Genomic DNA, 20,276 nt, shown 5'->3' with positions numbered 1-20,276 from the left:
GCCCACGCCCGCTATGACGGCCACCGCCCGAAACCTGACTCCCGTCCCTCGAGGCGCGGCCTTTTCCTCTTCTGGTTGTCCCGCCAGGACCTTCTCCAGACTCTGACTCTGACTCTCTCCCTTCCCCCCGCCCCGCTGCCGCATTTACGCCCCCTAGCCGGGTTAAGCCCCCCAAATCTGCCGCAGCACCCTCTCCGGGCCCTGCTCTTACCTAACCACGCCTCCTCTCGTGCCAAGTCCCACCCCTCCCGTCCTGCCAGTCCTCCTCTCCCGCAGCCGCAAGGCGCCCTGCCTGCTTGGCCACGCCCCGAAATTATAACCACGCCCCTCCCCAGGCAGCGGTTCTTCTTCAACACCACCGCCCCTCTCGGTGCCACGATCCGCCCCTCTCCCCAATCGCCAGGCCGGGCTCGCTCACGGCCCCGCTCTTTCCTCCGCACCCCGCCCCACCCTCTCGGCCACGCCCTGAATGTTCGTGCCCCGCCCCTTCTAGCCCCGCCCTTTCCCTGGCCACGCCCCTCCCTGGTTCCAGCGTCTCGCTACCGCGCTCCTCCCTGCTCGCCAGACCCCGCCCTCTGGCCCCGCCTCCTCCTGGCACCCAGCAGGCAAGAAACTTCGGCGGGGCCACGGGCACCATGGGGACGGCCTCGTCGCTGGTGAGCCCCGCTGGCGGGGAGGTGATCGAGGACACGTACGGGGCAGGCGGCGGCGAGGCCTGCGAGATCCCGGTGGAGGTGAAGCCCAAGGCCCGCCTGCTGCGCAACTCGTTCCGCAGGGGCGCGGGAGCCGGGCCGGGGTCGCTGCCTCGAGGGGCGGGGGGAGGCGGGCTGGTGGGCGCCAGCTTCAAGTCCACCGGCTCGTCCGTGCCCGAGCTGGAGTACGCGGCGGCCGAGTTCGAGCGGCTCAAGAAGGAGTATGAGATCTTCCGGGTCAGCAAGAACCAGGAGTTGCTGTCCATGGGCCGCCGAGAGGCCAAGCTGGACACCGAGAACAAGCGGCTGCGGGCGGAGCTGCAGGTAACGCGGGACTCCGCGCGCCGCCAAGCGGGAGGCCCTGGGGAAACTGAGTCGCGGGCTCACAGCTCGGCCGCTTGGTGGCACCACCCTCCTACCCCAGGTGCAAACCAAGTTGTTTTCCAAGTTGGACAGAGGCCGCTCCTGGTTTAGGACGACGTGTTATTCGAGTCTTAAATAATTTCTTACCAGCATCTTCACAGACACCCCGCCCCCTTTAACTTCCGTTTCTCTCTTGTAGATGCCCTGAATCAATCAACCCGAGCCCTGAAGCTTCACACAACTTCTCCCGGTTTAACCTATCTCCAAGAAGGAGCTCTTGGCTCAGCTTCTTCGTAACGTTCTGTAGACATAATGATAGGACAGGCATTTTTCTGGAAACCTCCCGATGTCATCGTCTTTAAGTGTTGTGTTTGAAAACCTTCCTTGAGAGTACTCAGATTCCCTTAGTCCATTTGGTTGGTGGACTCAACAGTTATTGCCGCGCTATTGTAGGCCTTATAAGAGATAGGAGGGAAAGCAAAATTTCTCAGAGCAAAACTCCGGGACTACACAGCATGGTCTCAGAGCCTCTCGGAGGGTCATGTGTTTAAGCCTTTCTTTTCTGTGGGAAGGATCTCTGACAGCCCGAAAGCTCCAGGGCCCATATCGAAGTAGGACTCAAATAAACAGATTTTTTAAAAGAAGCCTCCTTCGTTCTAGTCAGGCATCATCCCATGAGGTTTTATGAAGTCCTTCATCATCTGTTATGCATATTGGGAGGCCGAAACAGTTGCCTATGTAACGTGGACTTGCGTGTTTCTTGTGTCTGGCTTCATGTGTGTACACTGAATCATGTGAGTTGGCAGGTAGAAAAGGGCAGGATAAAGAGACCAGTGCAGGAAAGGCTGACATCCACATAGTCACAGAGCACCCCTGTCAGCCATCCCAATTCCCTGTGTAACCCATTGTTCCTTTCTTACCTGCGTGATCTTGAGAAAACTCTTCCACATTTATTTCACTCAGCCGTGTTGGCATTTACTGGATCTGGACTGTGAATGGCTGTGTGTGGGGCGGGGAAGGGATCAGTAAAATGATTAATAGATAATGCCAAGGAGCACAGAAACTTTCGTCCTAATTATTCTTCAAGCTGAGCCTTACAGATTGCAATTTTGTTCTCTTAAAAACATGAGGCATAGAAAAATTCCAGAGCTGGTAAATTAGTTCAAAGAAGAAGCATCCATTTCTTTTGAAAGCTCACTACTGAATTCAAACATGTTTGCATTTTTTTTCTATTTTGCTTGAAAAAAAAAAACAAAACCAATAACATAGAAGTGCTTTATAATGGATGAAATAGGGAGCAGAGTATTAGAGATCCCAACATAGGTAAACATATGTATAAGCATTTAAAATGCAGGTGAGAGACCGTTTTTGTTAAGAGGTAACAAGATGAATCGTTGCAGGCGCTTCAGAAAACTTACCAGAAGATACTTCGGGAAAAAGAGGGTGCCTTGGAAGCCAAGTACCAAGCCATGGAGAGAGCAGTCACATTTGAACACGACAGAGACAGAGTCAAAAGGCAGTTCAAGGTAAATGCCTGGTATTCCCACCTCTCACCCCAAGCGACACACATTAAAAACTACTTTCTAAGAGCTCGTTTGAGCCAGGTGTGGTGGTGTACATCTCTAAGCCCAGGACTCTAGATGCAGAGGCCGACAGAGTGAAGTGGAGGCCAGCCTGGTCTACACAGTAAGTTCCAGGACAGCCAGAACTGCATAGTGAGACCCTGTCTTTTAAACAACAACAAAAATTTCATCTGATATCATATTGAATAAAGATAAATTGAGTAACACCCATGAAGGTCAGAAGAGCTAGAGAAGAAAGCGTTTTGTATTTTCAGTTAGGTATCATTTATTTGATAAGGAGATATGAAAGTGATCATTTTATTGGAAATATTGAATGATGAGAGGGTGAAATTTTAAGTTTTTATCTTTAATTAGTGTGTGTGTGTGTGTGTGTGTGTGTGTGTGAATGCAGCACCTGCAGAGGCCAGAGTTGTAGGATTCCCTTGGAGCTTGCGTTCCAAGTCGTTGTGATCCATCCAACGTGAATGCTAGGAACCAAACGCTGCAAGAGTTTGGGTTTTCTGAAGGAGCAGTAGGTGCTCTTCGCCGCTGTACTATCTTTCCAGCCTCCAGGAATGTGTGTGAGGTGAAGCATGTGAACTGTTTGGGGGAGATTCTGTACTTTATCTGTTGTGAGGAAAACAAACTTATTATATGTCACACAAGACATGCACCCATGCCGCCAGCCTTCCAGCAAGTTCCATTGTGGACAATAAAATAAGGGCCTGGAGACGCCATTCTGTTACAGATGAGGAGACTGGGAATCCCATGGATACTGACTTTATGAATAAATGGTCCCCCCTCCCACTGAAGAGTTGGTGGCACAATTTTGTGATTATGAAAAAAAAAAGTTTCAAAATTAAATTCTACTTCTTGAAAGATTTTCAGGGAGACCAAAGAGAATGAAATTCAGGACTTACTGAGGGCCAAGCGGGAGCTGGAGAGCAAACTTCAGAGGCTGCAGGCTCAGGGTATCCAAGTGTTTGACCCTGGGGAGTCTGACTCAGACGACAGCTGCACAGACGTCACAGGTAAACACACTTTGTGTTCACGCTGCGCTTTCTGCAGAGATGCAGTGATGCCCAGAGCCAGCTGCTGCAGATCTTTTACTCTCTATGCACAGGCTTAAAGTGCCTACTCTACCCTTGCAAACAGTGGAGGGCCTCCAGTATCCTGTTCAGCTGTCAGGACCTCCTCTCCTTGAAGTGTATGATACCAGGGGACTAGGCTTTCTCTTGTCATCATATTTACCAACTATCCTAGTTCGTGGTGTGCCTGTGTGTGCTCTCTCTCTCCATCTCTCTCTGTCTGTCTGTCACTGTCTCTCTCTCCAGCACTCCACAACCCACCACCCCCATCCAAGGTAGCTGTTCTAGATCACATCTGCATTTTCTCCAAAGGAAAAAAAAAAGAAGGGAGAGTGTGTGAGATGCTTTTCTTGTTGCTGTGACAAAATGCCCGGCAGCAAACTACCTAAAGAGGAAGGTCTTGTTTCCGCCCACTGCAAGGATGTCACTGGAGTATGAGGCAGCTGGTCTTGTATTCACAGTTAGGAAACACAGCAAAGATCTGTGCTCAGCTTGCTTCCTCACTTCTACGCTGTGCGGGACCCCCAGCCCCTCGGGTGTGATACAGCCTACATTTAGGGTGGCTCTTGCTACCTCAGTTAACCTAATCTAGATGGTCCCTCTCAAACATGTCCAGAGGTTTGTCTCTGCAGCGAGTCTAAATCCTGTCACTTGGACAATCAAGATTAACCACACAGGCCTGGCTTCCCCCAGGCCTGATGACCTGAGTTCTCTCCTGGGACCCCCACAAAGTTGCAGGACAGAACTGATTCCTGAAGCTGCCCTCTGACCTCCACACACGGGCCAGAGCAAATGCGTGCCCGCACACACACACAAATTATAGCACCACAGGTACACACCTTGGTTTTCCTGAAGGCACAACCTGAAATACAGTTACCTCTGTTCAAATGCCCCTGGCGGAAGCCAGGCCTAGGAAGACTGGAATGTATACTGGATAGCCAGGCAGACGTGTGCCCAGCTAAAGTGTGAAGAGGGCCTATGCATCCTGGAGTTATGTTCCACAGATCACCTCCCATTTAGTGATGTATTTGCAGCCTTGTACAATACCTGCATTGTATGTCACTGTTTTCAACGTAAAACCTCCGGGTTGAGAGTGAACATATAAAGCACTTTTCTAGTAATAATGAAAAGCCTGAAACCACAGAATCGAAGGCATTTTCCGTTCTTCAAGGAAATATTAATCAACTGTGAGTAATATGAGAAAAGGAGAAAGCTTCTTGTAGGTGTAAGGAGAAGACACTGTGGGACCTCTGTTTATAAAGGTCGTAGTGTGGACTTACAGAGTGATGTATCTGGGAGTAAGATATGGCAGCCAGCAGTTCCTTTCTAGTGTTCATTTTATTCCCATTGGATTGTGACTGGCAGCCTGGGACTCTTATCACTAACTTTTGAGAAAAAGATGCAGTGATTCCCACTGGCCAAGAGCAGTTGAGAAAGTGCCTTCTGCTGTGGCATAAGTCTGACTGACTGCTTCCATATTGGCTTTTTCAAATGTACAAGGTATCAAAGCCACTGTGATGGTCTTGCAGGTTAACAGAAACAAGTTAATGCTTTCTCCTTGGTATTTCTCCTGGGTACATTGGTTTAAACCAGAAGGATACTAGTTGTCAGCGCCTCTTGACAGTCTCCCTTCAAAGTCCCTTCATAAACTGGCCATGGTGGCATCCACCATTAATCTCAGCAATAAGGAGGCAGAGGCAGGGAGTTCTCTGTGTTTGAGGCCAGCCTGGTCTACCTAGTAAGTTCCCAGACAGCCAAGGCTAAGTCTCAAGAGAAAAAAAGTTCCTTCACATCTTAATTGATGTGTAAATGTCCAACTGCAAGCAGATTTTTAGAATTGTTTGTGGTGTTTTTAAGCTGCCTCATCTTAATTTTTCATCTCACTTATTAATTAATTTATTTTGTGTATATGTGTGTGTATTGTACTCCAGGTTTTGGACTCAGATCCTCAGGCTTGGTAGCAAGTGTCTTTACATGCTAAGACATCTTGCTGGCCCTAAACTGCCTCTTACTAAAGTCCCTTTGCTTCTTAAATTCCCTTTACTTCTTCCTTTTCCTATTTTAATCCCTTCTTTGATTTTGAGATGATAACCAGAATTCCATTAACCAGATTCCGTTAACTGGAACAGAGGTGCTTTGCCAAGGGTCAGTGCCAAAATGTTTTGAAAGCCAACATTTGGATGTGCTTATTGCATTTGTAAGTAGCGTATCTTGACATGAAAACCCCTCTCTGACATATGTGATGAGTTTTAAGATATTTGGTAACCGGGTCTTAATGAAATTCTGATTTCTGGTTTATGACAGCTGCCGGAACCCAGTGCGAATACTGGGCCAGCCGAGCCTTGGGAAGCGAGCACTCCATAGGCAGCATGATCCAGCTTCAGCAGTCCTTCAGAGGCCCCGAGTTTGCCCACAGCTCTATAGACGTGGAAGGCCCCTTTGCAAATATCAACCGAGGTAACCGGTCCCTTGCCCAGCAGCTGTGACCCTCGTGTTCTCGAATCTTGTGCACCAGGGCCTGATATTAGTGTTGTGGCACCTTCCGTTGGCAAGCCAGTATGTACAGAGGCGGTAACTAACCAGTCTGAGGTGAATCGCCGTAACATGCTACTCCTGCCATCCTGGCCACCCAGGTGCTAGCAGCTGTGTCAGTCTCTGAACTTGCAGGTGCTTTTGTTGAGCTGCAGGACTGTGACATAGCGGAAGTGAGAAGCAAAGTCTTGCTCCTTTGATAGTACTGAAAGAGGGTGTTATAAAGCAAAGTATGAAAAGGCCTGTTAGATCACAAGAATGTGTCTATCATTTTAGTATTCCTGAGTACCCCCAAAGCTCTGAGATGTTCAGAACTGCAGAATCACTGCAGACCCAAGAGCCTGTGAGGAGCTCCACTCTATTCCTTAAAACAGTGAAATCATCTCACTGGAACAATGCAGAGCGTTGTTAGAGTGTGTTCTTGACTGTCACATAGTTCACAATTTCCCCTTCCTACTAAATAGCATAAACCTGCTTTCCGTTTTACGCTGTTCCTGAGCTCTCTTTTTGCCTCGTTGCATGCAGGAATGAGGAGGAGAAATGAGACATCACCTTGGGAATGCAGGCTCCCTTCAAATAGCAGAACAACTGAGTGGCTCGCGTAAAAATAGAATTGGAGCCACTATCCTGGGGATCCATGGCTCTCCAGGGGACACCACTAGTGGCATTCATTGCCTCAGATGCCACAGGAGAACATGAGGCTAGAAGTTGATCACATTCTTCTAGCTTTGTTGGCGTTAACACGTGGCAACAGATTCCAGCCCGTGTCTGTTGGGTTTTCTCAGATTTACTTGGAATTCTTCTGCCAACTGTATTCTGGTAAATTGCTCATGGATTTATGGGAATTTTACTTCCAGATGACTGGGACGCTGCTGTGGCTGGTTTGTTGCAGGTCACCCCCTTGCTGTCACTCTCCCTGTGGAGTCACTCAGTCCGATGTTACCTCATCTACTCTGACGAAACCCAGCCCGAAATGGAACTTTTCCTCAAGGTGAGAACAGTCATAAATTGTGTATCGACTCATTGAAAATACAAAATCTAGGGCTGGAGAGATGGCTCGGGAGCTAAGAGCTCTGGCTGCTGTTGCAGAGGACCCGGGCTTGTTTCCCAGCACCCACGTGGTGGCTCACAACCGACCGCAATTCCTGTCCCAGGGAGTTGGATGCCCTCTTCTGTCCTCCGTGGGCACCAGGCATGCGCACAGTACATATCCCCAGATGCAAGCAAAACACCCATATGCATTAAAAAAAAAATCTTAAAAAAAAGATAGAGAAGCTGGGGCGGTGGCATACACCTGCAGTCTCAGCACTCAGGAGACGGAGGCAGAAGGGTTACAGTTCGAGGCTAGCCTCGACTCCACGGTGAGATCCCATCTCAAAACAAACAAAATACAAATTAACATTACATTCAGACTGTAATTGACCTAACTAAGTAGCTCGATACCTGTGCGATTATCCAGCTTAAAGTACCGAACATCCTGGGCTTGCTTGTGATACAGTTCGGGTGAGTATTCACGTGTGTGAAGATCGACATTATGCTAAGACGACTAGTTTTTTTTTTAACTTTCTGCTAAAACAGGGACAGGAGCTAAGGCATGAAGATGAAACTAAGAGGTTAAACCTAAAACACATCATTAAGATGCCACTGTCTTAGGGGCTCGTGCCTGTAATGCCAGCATTCGGGAGGCAGAGACAGGTGGATGTCTGTGAGTTCGAGGCCAGCCTGGTCTACACAGCAAGCTCCACAACGGGGCTGTTATATACAGAAACCCTGTCTTGAAAAACAAAACAAGCAAACAAAAGCCAATGTCTTAATGTCTTAACTTTTAGTAGAAACTATAGTTAAAAATTTACATAGTAAAATGGCCTTTTCGTATTAAGTATTCTCCACAGTGTTTGAGTCCTTCTTTGGCTATGTCTAATTTACTTTAAATCTGTTTTAGATAATATCAAAGTTCAATCCTTATCACGACTTTGAACTTCTCAAGGCATCCCATGGGCATACTCTAAAGTAGAGTTCGGCTACAGCCTGTGGCCACTCCTGGCTTACTACCTGGTTTCATGTAGCCCAGAGCTAAGATTTGCTTTTATATTTGAAATTACTGGAAAGAAGAAATATAAGAAGACTGTTTCATTATGTGAAAACTATATGAAATCCATACTTTATTATCTGTTTTAAAAAGTGTTATTGGAGCACCTCCAAATCTGTGTGTATGTGTGCGACTATGTATGTGTGTGTGAGAGTGAGAGAGAGAAAAAGAGAGAGAGCAATTGATCTATAGCTGCTCTACTGAAGGAGTTAATTGGGACGAAAACCAAAGACACTGAAAAAGTCCCCGCTATAACATGAATTATTAAGCATTATTAATTTTGTAAAAATATTTGCCACCTGACCTTTTGAAGGAGAAATCTGTCTGCTACCGTCGCAAGTGAACTTTAAATGCATCTGCCCCAGGATAAACCTGCTGAATTCATAGTCTACAGATTGTTAACAGATTTATTTAACGTTACTCTGTGATATTACTTAATCTTGGTGAAATCATAGAATATTTTAAATCTCAAAGCTTCCATCTGTAAATTGGATGTAGATTACTCCCAAGGACAGCTGGAGACTTCTAACTAATTGCTAGCATAAAAATCATTATTTAGTAATATCCTTTATCATAGACCAATATTTTTTTCATTAAGCGTTTTAAATTTTTTATGTTTCTGGAAATGAAATCTAGGGGTTTTCATATGCTAGGCAAGCCTGCTATCATGGAAACTACATTTCCTAGCTAAAGTACCATATTTCACACACACAGAGAGACAGAGAGAGAGATTTACATTTGGATCCTTTAAAACAATAAAAGAAATTATTCATGATAAAAATATAATAATAAGAAATATCAAATCAAATTAACCTAATACTATCTTCTGTTGTTTGGTTATAAAATAAATAATTTTCTGAGCTAGAAAATAGCCATTTTGTTAAGCTATTTTTTTTCTAGAAAGAAATTTACTTTTGCTCTATAAGATTTTTTAAAATGTGATTATTTTGATTTTTTGTATTAGAATACAGCTTAAAGAGGCTGTTCTAAAGCATGCCTCTTAAGTGATAAGATTCTCTATACACCTATAAATATACCATTTATATATTTTAATTCATTTTTAGGACCATTCACCTAAACTTAAAAGAATGTGCGAGACAATGGGATATTTTTTCCATGCTGTTTATTTTCCAATAGATGTTGAAAATCAGTACCTCACGATAAGGAAATGGGAAATTGAGAAGAGTTCTTTAGTTATTTTATTCCTTCATTCAACATTGCCAAGGTAAGCCAAAAAAAAATCTCTAATTTATATTCGCACTAGCTGTAACTAATGTGAACTTGAAGATAAAGTCTAATTCCATTCTCATAGTCAAAAACAGTGTGTGAAATCTAATAAACTTTAAAATGCCTCACACTCAAATAAAAAATGTAAAGTTTATACCATTAGAGCTACCAGGATCGTTAATATAAGGACTGTTTAATCAGCAGGTGGCAGATCATGGCCCCCGGGCCAAATGCTGTTAGATACCAGCTTCTGTCAGTAAGTTTTTTTGTTTTGTTTTGTTTACAAGCCATGAAAACATCTCTTTTATTTATTTGAATGAACTTATCACCCCATTTCTTGATATAACAGATGAAGACAAAAATCACCAAGGCAATCTATCGAAACAAAGTCATTCTGTATTTATGACTTAAAACAGTGGTTCCCTTTTTTAATGTGAAGATTAGGTATCTGCTTGAATAGATGGATACAGTTTCTAACCTTACCAATTTTGGCAATAATTATGATCTAACAATTAAGTTGACAAATGTTCCACTTTAACTTGTTGAAGATGTAAATCTCTAGGACGCAAAGAATTTTTCCCTTTCTGCACAAGAAAACAAGATTATATTGTTGCTACCATAGTGGTTTTTTCTGGTTTCTCAAAAATCCTTTCACGTTTTCTTTTTCTTTTCTTTTATTTATTTTTTTTAATTTATTTTTTTATTAATTACACGTTATTCACTTTGTATTGTCAGTAAATTTCATTGGAACACAGTTACACTCATTGATTTGCGTGATTGTTTTTAGCATCTGCTTTCATACTATAACAGTACTGTGGAGTACTTACATCAGAAACCCTATGTTCTACATAGCCGAAAATGTGTATTGTCTGACTTTACAGAGCAAAGCTGGCGGCTTCTCATTTCAGTGCACAGTAACCCATACTGCCTTCTCTCTTTGGATACAATTTGAGAGATGTGCGGTTTCAACGTGAATGTAACCATGTTGATGAATCTTACCTATGAGGTTTTTTTTAATCAGTCCAATACAGATGGTGTAGATATAGATAAAAGACAAAATGGGCTTCACGGGAAGTTAGCTGTGCTATCCAGATGTGCTGACTGGAGGAAGCCGTGCGGGGCATTAGCTGTCTTTGAGGATTGCAAGTTGCAGACTGTCCCAGGCAACTTAGCAAGATCCTGCCTCAAAATGAGAAATCAAGGGCTAGAGGTATGCAGCCCAGCTGGGAGGGGGCGTTCCTAGCCTGCACAAGATTCTGGGATCAGCCCCCAGCACCACACAAAAACGGGCACGGTCATGCGTGTCGGTAATTCCGGCATTCAGAATGTGGAGGCCAAAAGGAAGGAGAGAGCGAGGATAAAGCCCAATGGTAGAGTAATTGTCTAGTGTTCACGAAGCCTTAGATTGAATGCCCATTTACACACACACACACACACGCACACACACACACACACACACACACACACACAAATACGCCACACTCATATACACAGTGCAACACACACACACTCACACCCGATAGATAGATCACCTCATGGACTGTAGGTATGTGGGAGCTCTTTGTCCATGGCTGATCTGCCTCCATTGCTCCTCTGCCCCACTGTTTTGGCTTCTTCCGCCTCATGACGTCATTTCTCCTCTACCGACTCACTGAACATTTGCCTCTCTGGCTGGATCCTCCCGAGCAGATGGGCGAGCTGGCTGGCCTCCTTCCTCTCGATGTCAGCAGTTCCCCACTAGGGAGCCGCCCTCTTTCCTCCCACCAGAGGGTTTGAACCACATGCCGGAGCCCCACATCCAGCTGCCCCGTGTGTCGACTTTACAGGGTGTGGTTCTGAAATAGGTCCACACTAGTGTTCAGGTGGACTTCAGACCTTTCTCCCAAAACAGCATGAAAGGACAGTTACAATGCTGGGCTTTCATGGGGTTCAGTCAGTGTGTCAACATGGAAAACGTGCGAATCAGTAGAGATGATTGGTACAGAACTACCTAATATGACATTTTTGTCTTTGGAATTATTTTAAAGTTCTGATTTTGTAAGCCCCTTTCCCTCCTTACATGCACATCAATTTGCCTCTCCTGAGATGTTTCACTTAGTATTTTCTTGAAAAGGGAAATTGCTTGCAATGTTTCTATGGTATAGAAAACCTCAATAGATTATATTTTTTCCAGAACCTTCTAAAAATTATGGCTGTGGTTTCCTATAGCAAAGTTTTTGTTTGTTTGTTTGTTTGTTTTCTTTTTTAACCTTTACCACGGGTTAGCCAGGGGTTTCGCTAGCCATTTGGCAGGCCCTATTGCCCTACCAGGTGTTTTCCTGTAGTAGACTCTGGATATAAGGATTCAGAACGTGAAGTAAGAAAGAGCTAGAGAAAGGAGGTCTCTTGAAGTTTTAGGGCTGGTGATATTTGTATTTTAATTTAGAAAGTATGTATTTAAATTAGAAAGTATGTATTTGAAATGGAATCTGTTTTCCATTTACTTTCAAAGTTTCATGAGCTTGGTTCATTATTTCCAGCTATGGAGAGTGTTTTTGAGAATCTGTATGTTTAAAATGAATCAGTTATGAAAGCTCTATAGCTTAAGGCATCATTTATGTGTCTTATTCTTACTGGCTAATGAACATACTTTATTTGCAAGACTATGTTACAGTGGTACTATAAAAATGACCCAGTCTGGGAACTGGAAAGATGGCTCAGTAGGTGAAGTGTTTGCTGTACACCCATGAGGACCTGAGTTCGAATCCCTGAACCTACATAGAAGTTGATAGTGCTATGAATATCGGTAATTTCAGCACAGGGGAGGGAGAGAGAGGAAGAAAGATTCCTAGGGCTGTGGTCATCCAGGCCAGCTGACTCAGTGAATTCAAGGTTCACTGGAGAGTGACTGGACAAGACATTTGACACTGATCTCAGGGCACACAGGCACATGGCAGTGTGTGCACACGCAAACACACACGTGTTTTTGGAAAGCTTTTCTTCCTCCGTAGCTCTTGTCACTGCGGCAAAGCCCATTTGGGCACTTAGACTGGTCACCCAAGTATCTGCTGCCACAGTGCCATGTAGCCCATGAAATGGCAATTTCCAATCTAGCTTTTTACTGGAAGACTGTGAGGAAGCCTTTCTGCAAAACCCAGAAGGAAAACCGCGATTAATCTACCATCGGTTGGAGGATGGGGAAGGCACTTCTGACTCTGTCCAGCAGTTACTGGATCAAGTTTCTAACCTAAGCAAGACCACCAAAGCCAAGGTAAGACACAGGATATGTCAGAGGGCGTGCATGGCAGAGGTAAAGCCAGATCCACGTGGGGCGGGGAAGGAAACCAGGGTGTCTAGAGAGAAGGGACACACAAAAGGGGTGACCTAATTAGATCAATCCTGAAAAGCCTCAGAGGTTGTTTTCAGGACATAGGCTTTTCCTTTGGAGTGGGGGTGGGAAGGATGGGTTGGCTTTGGGCAGCATGGCGGAACCGGCGTGGACCTCTCGTCAGTGACTTCCTTGAGGAATAGAGTAGTTTGGAGGGTAGGAAGAAGTCTGAGATCTGGTACTGCCATCTAGATGAGAGCTGCAGGGGCTCCCAACTGGAGGGTGATAGACAGGCTGAGACACCCCCCACACACACACACACAAAAGTATACATTGTTCACACTGAATCTCTGTGTGACCTCAGACAAAGTATTTAACTTGCCTCTGTTTCCTCTTTTAAACAAGGTTAAAGTATATCTTTCTTGTAAGGTACTTTCTAGGATAAAAGAGTTAAAAGTGTTAAAAGCCTTGAAGCAGCCTCCTCTTCCTCCTCCTCCTCCTCCTCCTCCTCTTCCTGCTGCTTCTGCTATGTTTCCTTATTACCATCAAACCCTCTTTTTCCCTTAGATCATCCATCACTCAGGAGATCCTGTGGAGGGAGTGTATAAAGTTTACATGGGTGTGGAAAAGATTATTAAGCAGGTAAATATGCTTTTCCTCTGTAAGTTTTTATCTAAAATAGCTTAATAGTATTTTTTTAAAAATAATTTTCCAGATAAAACTACTTGTGTGTCGTTTTTGAGAACAGGAGATTTCTATGGTTCTATTGGGAGCTGGTCCTGGGGTGAGGCCCTGATACTGTCAGGACCTGCCTCCCAGAGCAGGCTGCGCTTCGACACCTGTCAGGTGTAAAATGTATCACAAACAGGAAAATCCAGAGGAGGCATTTGAGAACACATGCGCATTTTATTCCAAAGAGAAGCTTCTTATGTTCTTTGTGTACTTTTTTTAAAGACGTATTTGAGATGTTACCTACCTTGCTATCTCTAACAGCAGCAGAGAAGGCAGGAGCACCCTTCAGGGAACAGGAACACGGTACCTGGAGGCATCTGGAGCTGGAAATTTCCTTGAAATCTTATGTACTTTTTTAAGCATAGTTTTCTATAGCTTGTTGGTATTATGACTGAGATTATTTTTCATGCAAAAAAAAATTTCAGGATTGTGTCAGCAAAAATACAAATAGATAATAGCAAAAGATGGAGGTCACCCTTCTCTCCAAGTAAAATGAGCAGGGTAGGAAGGTGTGCCATGCTTAACCTGAGGGTGCCTATGTTTCCCCAGGAGCCAGAGACCTTTTCCAAGAAGGAAGGAGTCGCATCACCTTTTGTTTTGTTTGGGTTTTGTTTTGTTTTTGTTTTTTGTACCAGAGATTCCTCTGTGTAACAGCTCTGGCTGTCCTGGAACTGATTTGAAGACTAGGATGGCCTCGAACTCACAGATCTGACCGCCTCTGCCTCCTGGGCACTGTGATTAAAGGCATGGCCACAACACCTGGCCCCACATTTTCTGCTTACATTGGATTGCAGCTATAAAGGCTTGTCATCAGAAAACATGATGGAGAGATACTTGCCAGCATGTTCGCATGGCCTGCTCCAGTACAAAGGTCGCCTGGATGATTCTGAGCTTTTCAAGCTTACAGTTTTAGGACCGAAATAAGTAAGATGAATGGAAGAAAATGAAATAAGCCATATTATCATCAATGTAGTTTCAGGGATCCAATATAGAGACTAAATGGGACAGCAGAGAGCCTTGGTATCAGGAAACTCCATCTAAAAATGGGCAGTGGTGGTACATACCTTTAATCCCAGCACTCAGGAGGCAGAAGCAGCTGGATCTCTGAGTTTGAGGACAGCCAGGGCTACACAGAGAAATGCTGTCTTGAAAAAACAACGAAAAAAAGAAAAGAAAAAACTTCATTTTAGTAACTCGATTTTATGCCATATCTCTTGGGCATAAGTGCAGCCTTTGAAGTCCTTCACTAGTGGGGCTGAAGGAATAGAGACAGCTCAGTCTCTAGGACAGTTGCCTCACAAGCGTAAGGACCTGAGCAGGAGTCCAAGCACACGCTTAAAAGCACCAGGCATGATGGTGTATGCTTGTAACGCCAGCACTGGGGAAGGAGAGACAGGAGGACCCCCTTGGGCTCACTAGTCAAACCCAGTGAGCCAGTGAGAGACCTTGTCTCAAAGAACATGAGCAGTCCTGGGGATAACACCCAAAGCGGTCCTCTTTCATCCATACTCGTGTACACATGCACACACAGGAGCTCTTTTTAAAAAGTGATTCACTAGCCAGATATAATTACAGCTATTATATAGAATTTTCCAGAGAACAGATCCCCAAAACACCCTGATTTTACTTTAGTTGAGAGGAACGCTTTATGTTTTAGTATTTTCATTTTATACTAGGATTCTTATGGTTACAAATCTATTGTTAGAGATACTTACAGTAACTCTTATTTTTATAAGCTGAAGTCTGGGCCTGTGCCCCTCAGTAGCTAAGGCCCTGCCACCTGGCCCCGGCTTTCAAGTCTCCGATTTTTGCTTCCTTTCCTGTACTTGTTCTTTGTACTCAGGACATCCTTGGCCTCGAGAACACAGAGGTGGAGGTGAAGGATGGGGGCAGCGAGGATTCCACTCCCGAAGAAGATGATTTTGGGGATGTTCTATGGGACATACATGACGAGCAAGAGCAGATGGAAACGTTTCAGCAGGCCTCTAACTCAGCCCACGAACTGGGATTCGAGAAGGTGAGCTTCTGAGCCCTCTGCCCAGGGGAGAGCAGCGGCTGAGCTGGGGAGATGGCACGGCTGGTAAAATTCTTGTCGCCTAAGCGTGGTGACCAAGTTCAGATTGTCAGCACCCATGTCAGAAGAAGAGTGGAGGCTTACTTCTGTAACACCCCGCCCCCACCCTCGTTGGTAGGGAGGGGGAAGGTACAGGAAAATCATTGGAGCTCATTGGTCAGTGAGCCTAGCCAATCAGTGAACCTGAGCTCAAGGAGAGCCGCTGTCTCAAAAAATAAGGTGGAAAGCGATAGCAGGAGACGCCTGATAGGAGCATCCGGCCTCTACCTGCAATTGTGCGAGCGCGTGCGCACACACACACACACACACACATACACACTTTAAAATAATGAAAAAATAAGTTATTACTTAAAGGCTGTCATATTCGGGTTCGTGACTGTTGCCCGCTCTCAAGGCTGGATGACCCATGTTGAGATGTCTTTAGATTTGTACCCTAGGAAGACTATGTGACGTTGACATGTATTTGTAAATACCAATTATTTTCATAGAGGATGGAGTCATCAGCCATGCACCCGTTATGCTGCCACCAGCAGCTCACCCAGATCAGGCTAGGAAATGTGAAGGTAGTAAGGCCCGGCTGTCGGTTCTTCCCAACTGTTAAAAGAATTAAAATGACAAACGTTCTGGTAGTTCACCCAATAGGTAGATCACCCATTCAGTTTTGGTCCAATCAGTGTCTATAAACATCTAAACTAATTAACAACCTGACATCTACTAAGGAATATACATGTCCAAGTTAAAAAAGTATGTAAACTAATGTACAAACTAGTTTTAAAATGTGTATGACCTTATGTATGGGAAGAGGAGAAGTGAGAGGGGAGGGAGGGGTCCTTTAACGGGCTGAGCCATCTCAGCCTGAGTCCACATATTAATTTTTGAAGACTATCACAGTAATTAACATAAGCTGCTGCATTTTTGTAGCACCCTTAGAATTTAGACTGTGCTTATTTCTTGATTCCGTCAAATCTCTTGACCACTCGAAACTTGACCTTCTTATCCGTAAACTCAGAGTAGCTAGTGCCACTCCCCTCATTCAGCCAGATGGCATCACTGGCATGGCATTAATTTTTATCTTACGTAGCAGTTGTTTTAAGAGAGGTACTGATTTTATAGTGCAGAAGAAGAAACTGAAGTCTGGCACATTTTCCCATGAGCACACATGGAATACATTTGAACCGTGGTCCACATCTGAGGCTTTTTCCTTTGCAACAAGATACCCCAGCTGGGGGATCGTAGATCTTCAAGTGGGTTTTCTGTGGAACCACGAACCATTGGGATCTATAGGGTAGTAAGTCAGCAAAGGCCTCCCCCTCTTCCTTCAGACACAAGCCTGCTATGGGAACCACTGGGGTTCCTTGGCAGTTGACTCATGCCTAAATATGACAAGCGGAACAAACCGAAAGACTACTCCAAGGATGGAAAGTTTCTTGCGGTTGGAGATCTTACTGCCATGAAGCCAGCCTAAAGCCCACCACAAGCTAGTAAAAACCTCATCAGCAATCAGCTGGCTGTTTACGGACACAACAATGGCTCTGGATACGCTTAGGAAATACTGTGATCTTTTGCCTTTACGAGCATGGCCTTCCAGGTCTAGGCTGGTTTTGTGTAGCTAGAGAAAGCCCGGGAAGGATGGATTCTTAGACTTTGGGTAGAGCTCAGTTTCGTGAAGGTCTAAGGTAGCCTGCCTGAGCCTGGGACTTGGGTAGGGGAGAGAAGCCTGCTTTTATTCGGATCCATTCATAGTAAGCCCTAGAAACCGAGGCAGACTCTGGAACTCTTCTGATCAGGAAATCTAGGGTCTCTGTCTGGGCCCGCACGGCCTTCTGAGATACTTCTTGTGGTTGGTGGGCTCCAGTGTGATGTGATGTCCTCCTTGTGGTATTTCACCAAGCACCTGGATGTTGCAAAAACCCACTAAAATCCAGGCTGCCCCTCACACTGCCCCTCAGTTCTAGCAATGCTGTGGGTCCCTTTCCTGCCTCCTGAGCCAGTGAATACAGACCAGCTCCTATGCAGATGCTGCTGGCTAGCAGCAAGTTTTTGTTTTTGTTCTTTCCTCACACACTTCCTCTAGTGTTTCCAGAGACTGATCAGAAGTTGAGCATCTCAGCTTCTCAGGGGCATATGGGTGTTATGATATAAATGGTTGTTTTCTGTTTCCAGTATTACCAGCGTCTGGACGATCTGGTGGTGGCTCCAGCCCCGATCCCACCCCTTCTGGTCTCTGGAGGACCAGGTTCTGGAAAGTCCCTTCTTTTATCAAAGTGGTATGATGCGATGCAATTAAACCATTCTTCTCACTGTTCTGTTTGGTTGGTTGGTTGGGGTTTTTTTGTTTTTTGTTTTTTGTTTTTTTTTTTTTTTTTTTTTTTTTTTTTTTTTTTTTGTGTGTGTGTGTGTGTGTTTTTTTTTTAGAGACAGGGTCACCTATGTAGTAAAAACTGGCCTGGTTTCATTCTCACTATGTACAACTAAAGATAACCTTGAACTCCTGATCTTCCTGCATCCACTTCCTCTAATGGCATGCTTCTAGTTAAAAGTGGATGTTTACTTTATTAACATTTTATGTTAGTTAACAGCAACTTGTAATTAAAAGGCTATTAGTTTAAAAGGTTCTTTAAAAATATAGTGAGCTCAATCATCTCCTTATTTGTTCTGTTGTGACTAGCCACGGAATTAAGGACTCTGGGGAAATGTTTGTTGTCTAGGTGTATTTGTGGATGTGGACAGCAGGGACCTCTGTCAGCTTTAACAAAAATCCTGTGTTTTCCCCCAAGGATTCGGCTGCAGCAGAAGCATTTCCCCAATACACTGATCCTGTCTCATTTTGTGGGGCGGCCCATGTCAACCAGCGCAGAGTCCTCCCTGATCATCAAGCGGCTCACTCTGAAGGTACGATGTGCTCGCTCTGGAGCTCTCCGGATGTTGTGGCAGGTTATGAAACTCTTGAAACTAAGTTAATAATAATAAAGAGACTTTCAGTATCGTAGGTAGGAAATCACTAATTTGAAATCTGAACTTTCTGAAAGCAGTGAAGATTGGGCATTGGGGCCTTGTGAGTGCGAGGCCAGCATTCTGCCACTGAGCTACAGTCCCGCTAAAATCTGAAAGCCTTTCTATTGAGCATCAACATGACAACTCATGTGAAAATTCCATGTCTAACTCATAGGACATAGCACAGTTAAAACACTGGCTCAGGCTACTTGTAAAGGGCATATATGAAATGTGAGTCTCATTTTTCAACTTCAGTCCTGTTCCCAAGATCACTCAATTACATATGTGAATATTTTCCAGATCCCCCAAATCTGAAATCTGAAACACCTCTAGTGCCAAACATCTTGCATGAGGCATACTCAACCTATGACAAGTTATTCTGGTTTTTATAAGGATTTAAAAAAATAGCACTTGGGGCTGGAGAGATGGTCCAGCGGTCAAGAGCACTTGTTGCTCTTGCAAAGGACCCAGGTTTGGTTGCCAACACCCGGCAGCTCACAACCACCTGTAACTCCAGTTCCAGGAGATTTGACACACTCTTCTGGTCTCCATGAGCACCGCATGCACATGGCACACAAGCATACATGCAGGCAACACATACACACATAAAATAAGAGTAAATAAATCGTTAGCAGTATACAGGGCTTACAGGCGGCAAAGAAGACCCAGCGGGTAACATGCTATTGTACAAGCGTGAGGCCTGAGTTTGCGTCCCCAGCACCCACATAAGCACTCAGGCATGGCAGCACGCTTGTCTGGTAACCACAGCATGACGGAATGGACAGAGGCAGGAGGATCATGGGACTTTCTGGCCACTAGCCTAGCCAGTTAGTGAACCCCAGGTCCAGTGAGAGACCTGTCTGAAAAGGTAAGATGGAAAAGCAGTTAAGGAAGACACCCAGCATCACTCTCTGGCCCTCACATGTGGGCACACACACGCACGCACACACACACACACACACACACACACACACACACTAATACTTGAACAACCACGGAGGGGAGTCAGTGCTGCTGCACACAGTGAGGATGGAAAGGTCTCCCTGCTATCGTGGAGTACCTCTGACTTACTTTCCTGCAGCTGATGCAGCACTTCTGGGCAGTTTCTGCACTGACTCTGGACCCTGCTAAGCTCCTGGAAGAATTTCCACACTGGTTGGAGAAGCTCTCTGCTCGGCATCAGGGCAGCATCATCATCATCATCGACTCCATAGATCAAGTCCAGGTGCCAGCTCTCACTCTGTGTTCTATTAGCAGACACCCTAGGAGACCCAGAATCCCAGCAATGCTGCAGCAGGCATCTCTGTTCTGAGCTTCAGGGGAGGGGATGATGCTGGTCTATTTCTGGGGAAGAAGCGTCTGAATTAAGGAAAGAAGGGAGGAAGGGAGGGAAGGAGGGAAGGAAGAAAAGAAGGAAAGACTGTATGCTCACAGACATCAAGTAAGTCTACATACTGAGCACAAAGTATTTGTTTTTATTTCTATATTTTCTGAGATAGGGTTTCTCTGTTTACCTTCAGCTAAACCGGAACTTGCTCTGTGGACCAGGCTAGCTTTGAACTCAGAGATCCACATGCCTCTGCCTCCCAAGTGCTGGGATAAAAGGCATGCGCCAC

At 45.0% G+C, this 20,276-nt stretch overlaps 1 protein-coding gene across 2 annotated transcripts in view; it reads left to right on the top strand.

Moving 5' to 3' along the window:
- Positions 1–288: 288 nt before the first annotated feature.
- The window catches only part of Nphp3 (nephrocystin 3), a 37,619-nt gene continuing 17,631 nt past the window's right edge, over positions 289–20,276 (top strand). The window contains exons 1-12 of one of the 2 annotated variants that reach the window (XM_060385394.1): positions 289–1,016; positions 2,456–2,581; positions 3,498–3,648; positions 6,010–6,162; positions 7,095–7,228; positions 9,391–9,551; positions 12,647–12,803; positions 13,428–13,502; positions 15,436–15,609; positions 17,830–17,933; positions 18,444–18,558; positions 19,742–19,885. In XM_060385394.1, the coding sequence (XP_060241377.1) occupies positions 636–1,016; positions 2,456–2,581; positions 3,498–3,648; positions 6,010–6,162; positions 7,095–7,228; positions 9,391–9,551; positions 12,647–12,803; positions 13,428–13,502; positions 15,436–15,609; positions 17,830–17,933; positions 18,444–18,558; positions 19,742–19,885 (1,875 nt within the window). In that variant the 5' untranslated portion in view covers positions 289–635. The remainder of the gene's footprint in view (positions 1,017–2,455; positions 2,582–3,497; positions 3,649–6,009; positions 6,163–7,094; positions 7,229–9,390; positions 9,552–12,646; positions 12,804–13,427; positions 13,503–15,435; positions 15,610–17,829; positions 17,934–18,443; positions 18,559–19,741; positions 19,886–20,276) is intronic. The other variant, XM_021647791.2, reaches the window with a different exon arrangement.

Source organism: Meriones unguiculatus, chromosome 6 (assembly GCF_030254825.1).
Source record: "Meriones unguiculatus strain TT.TT164.6M chromosome 6, Bangor_MerUng_6.1, whole genome shotgun sequence".
Classification (NCBI taxonomy): Eukaryota; Metazoa; Chordata; class Mammalia; order Rodentia; family Muridae; genus Meriones; species Meriones unguiculatus.
This window is presented reverse-complemented; position numbering and strand designations above follow the sequence as displayed.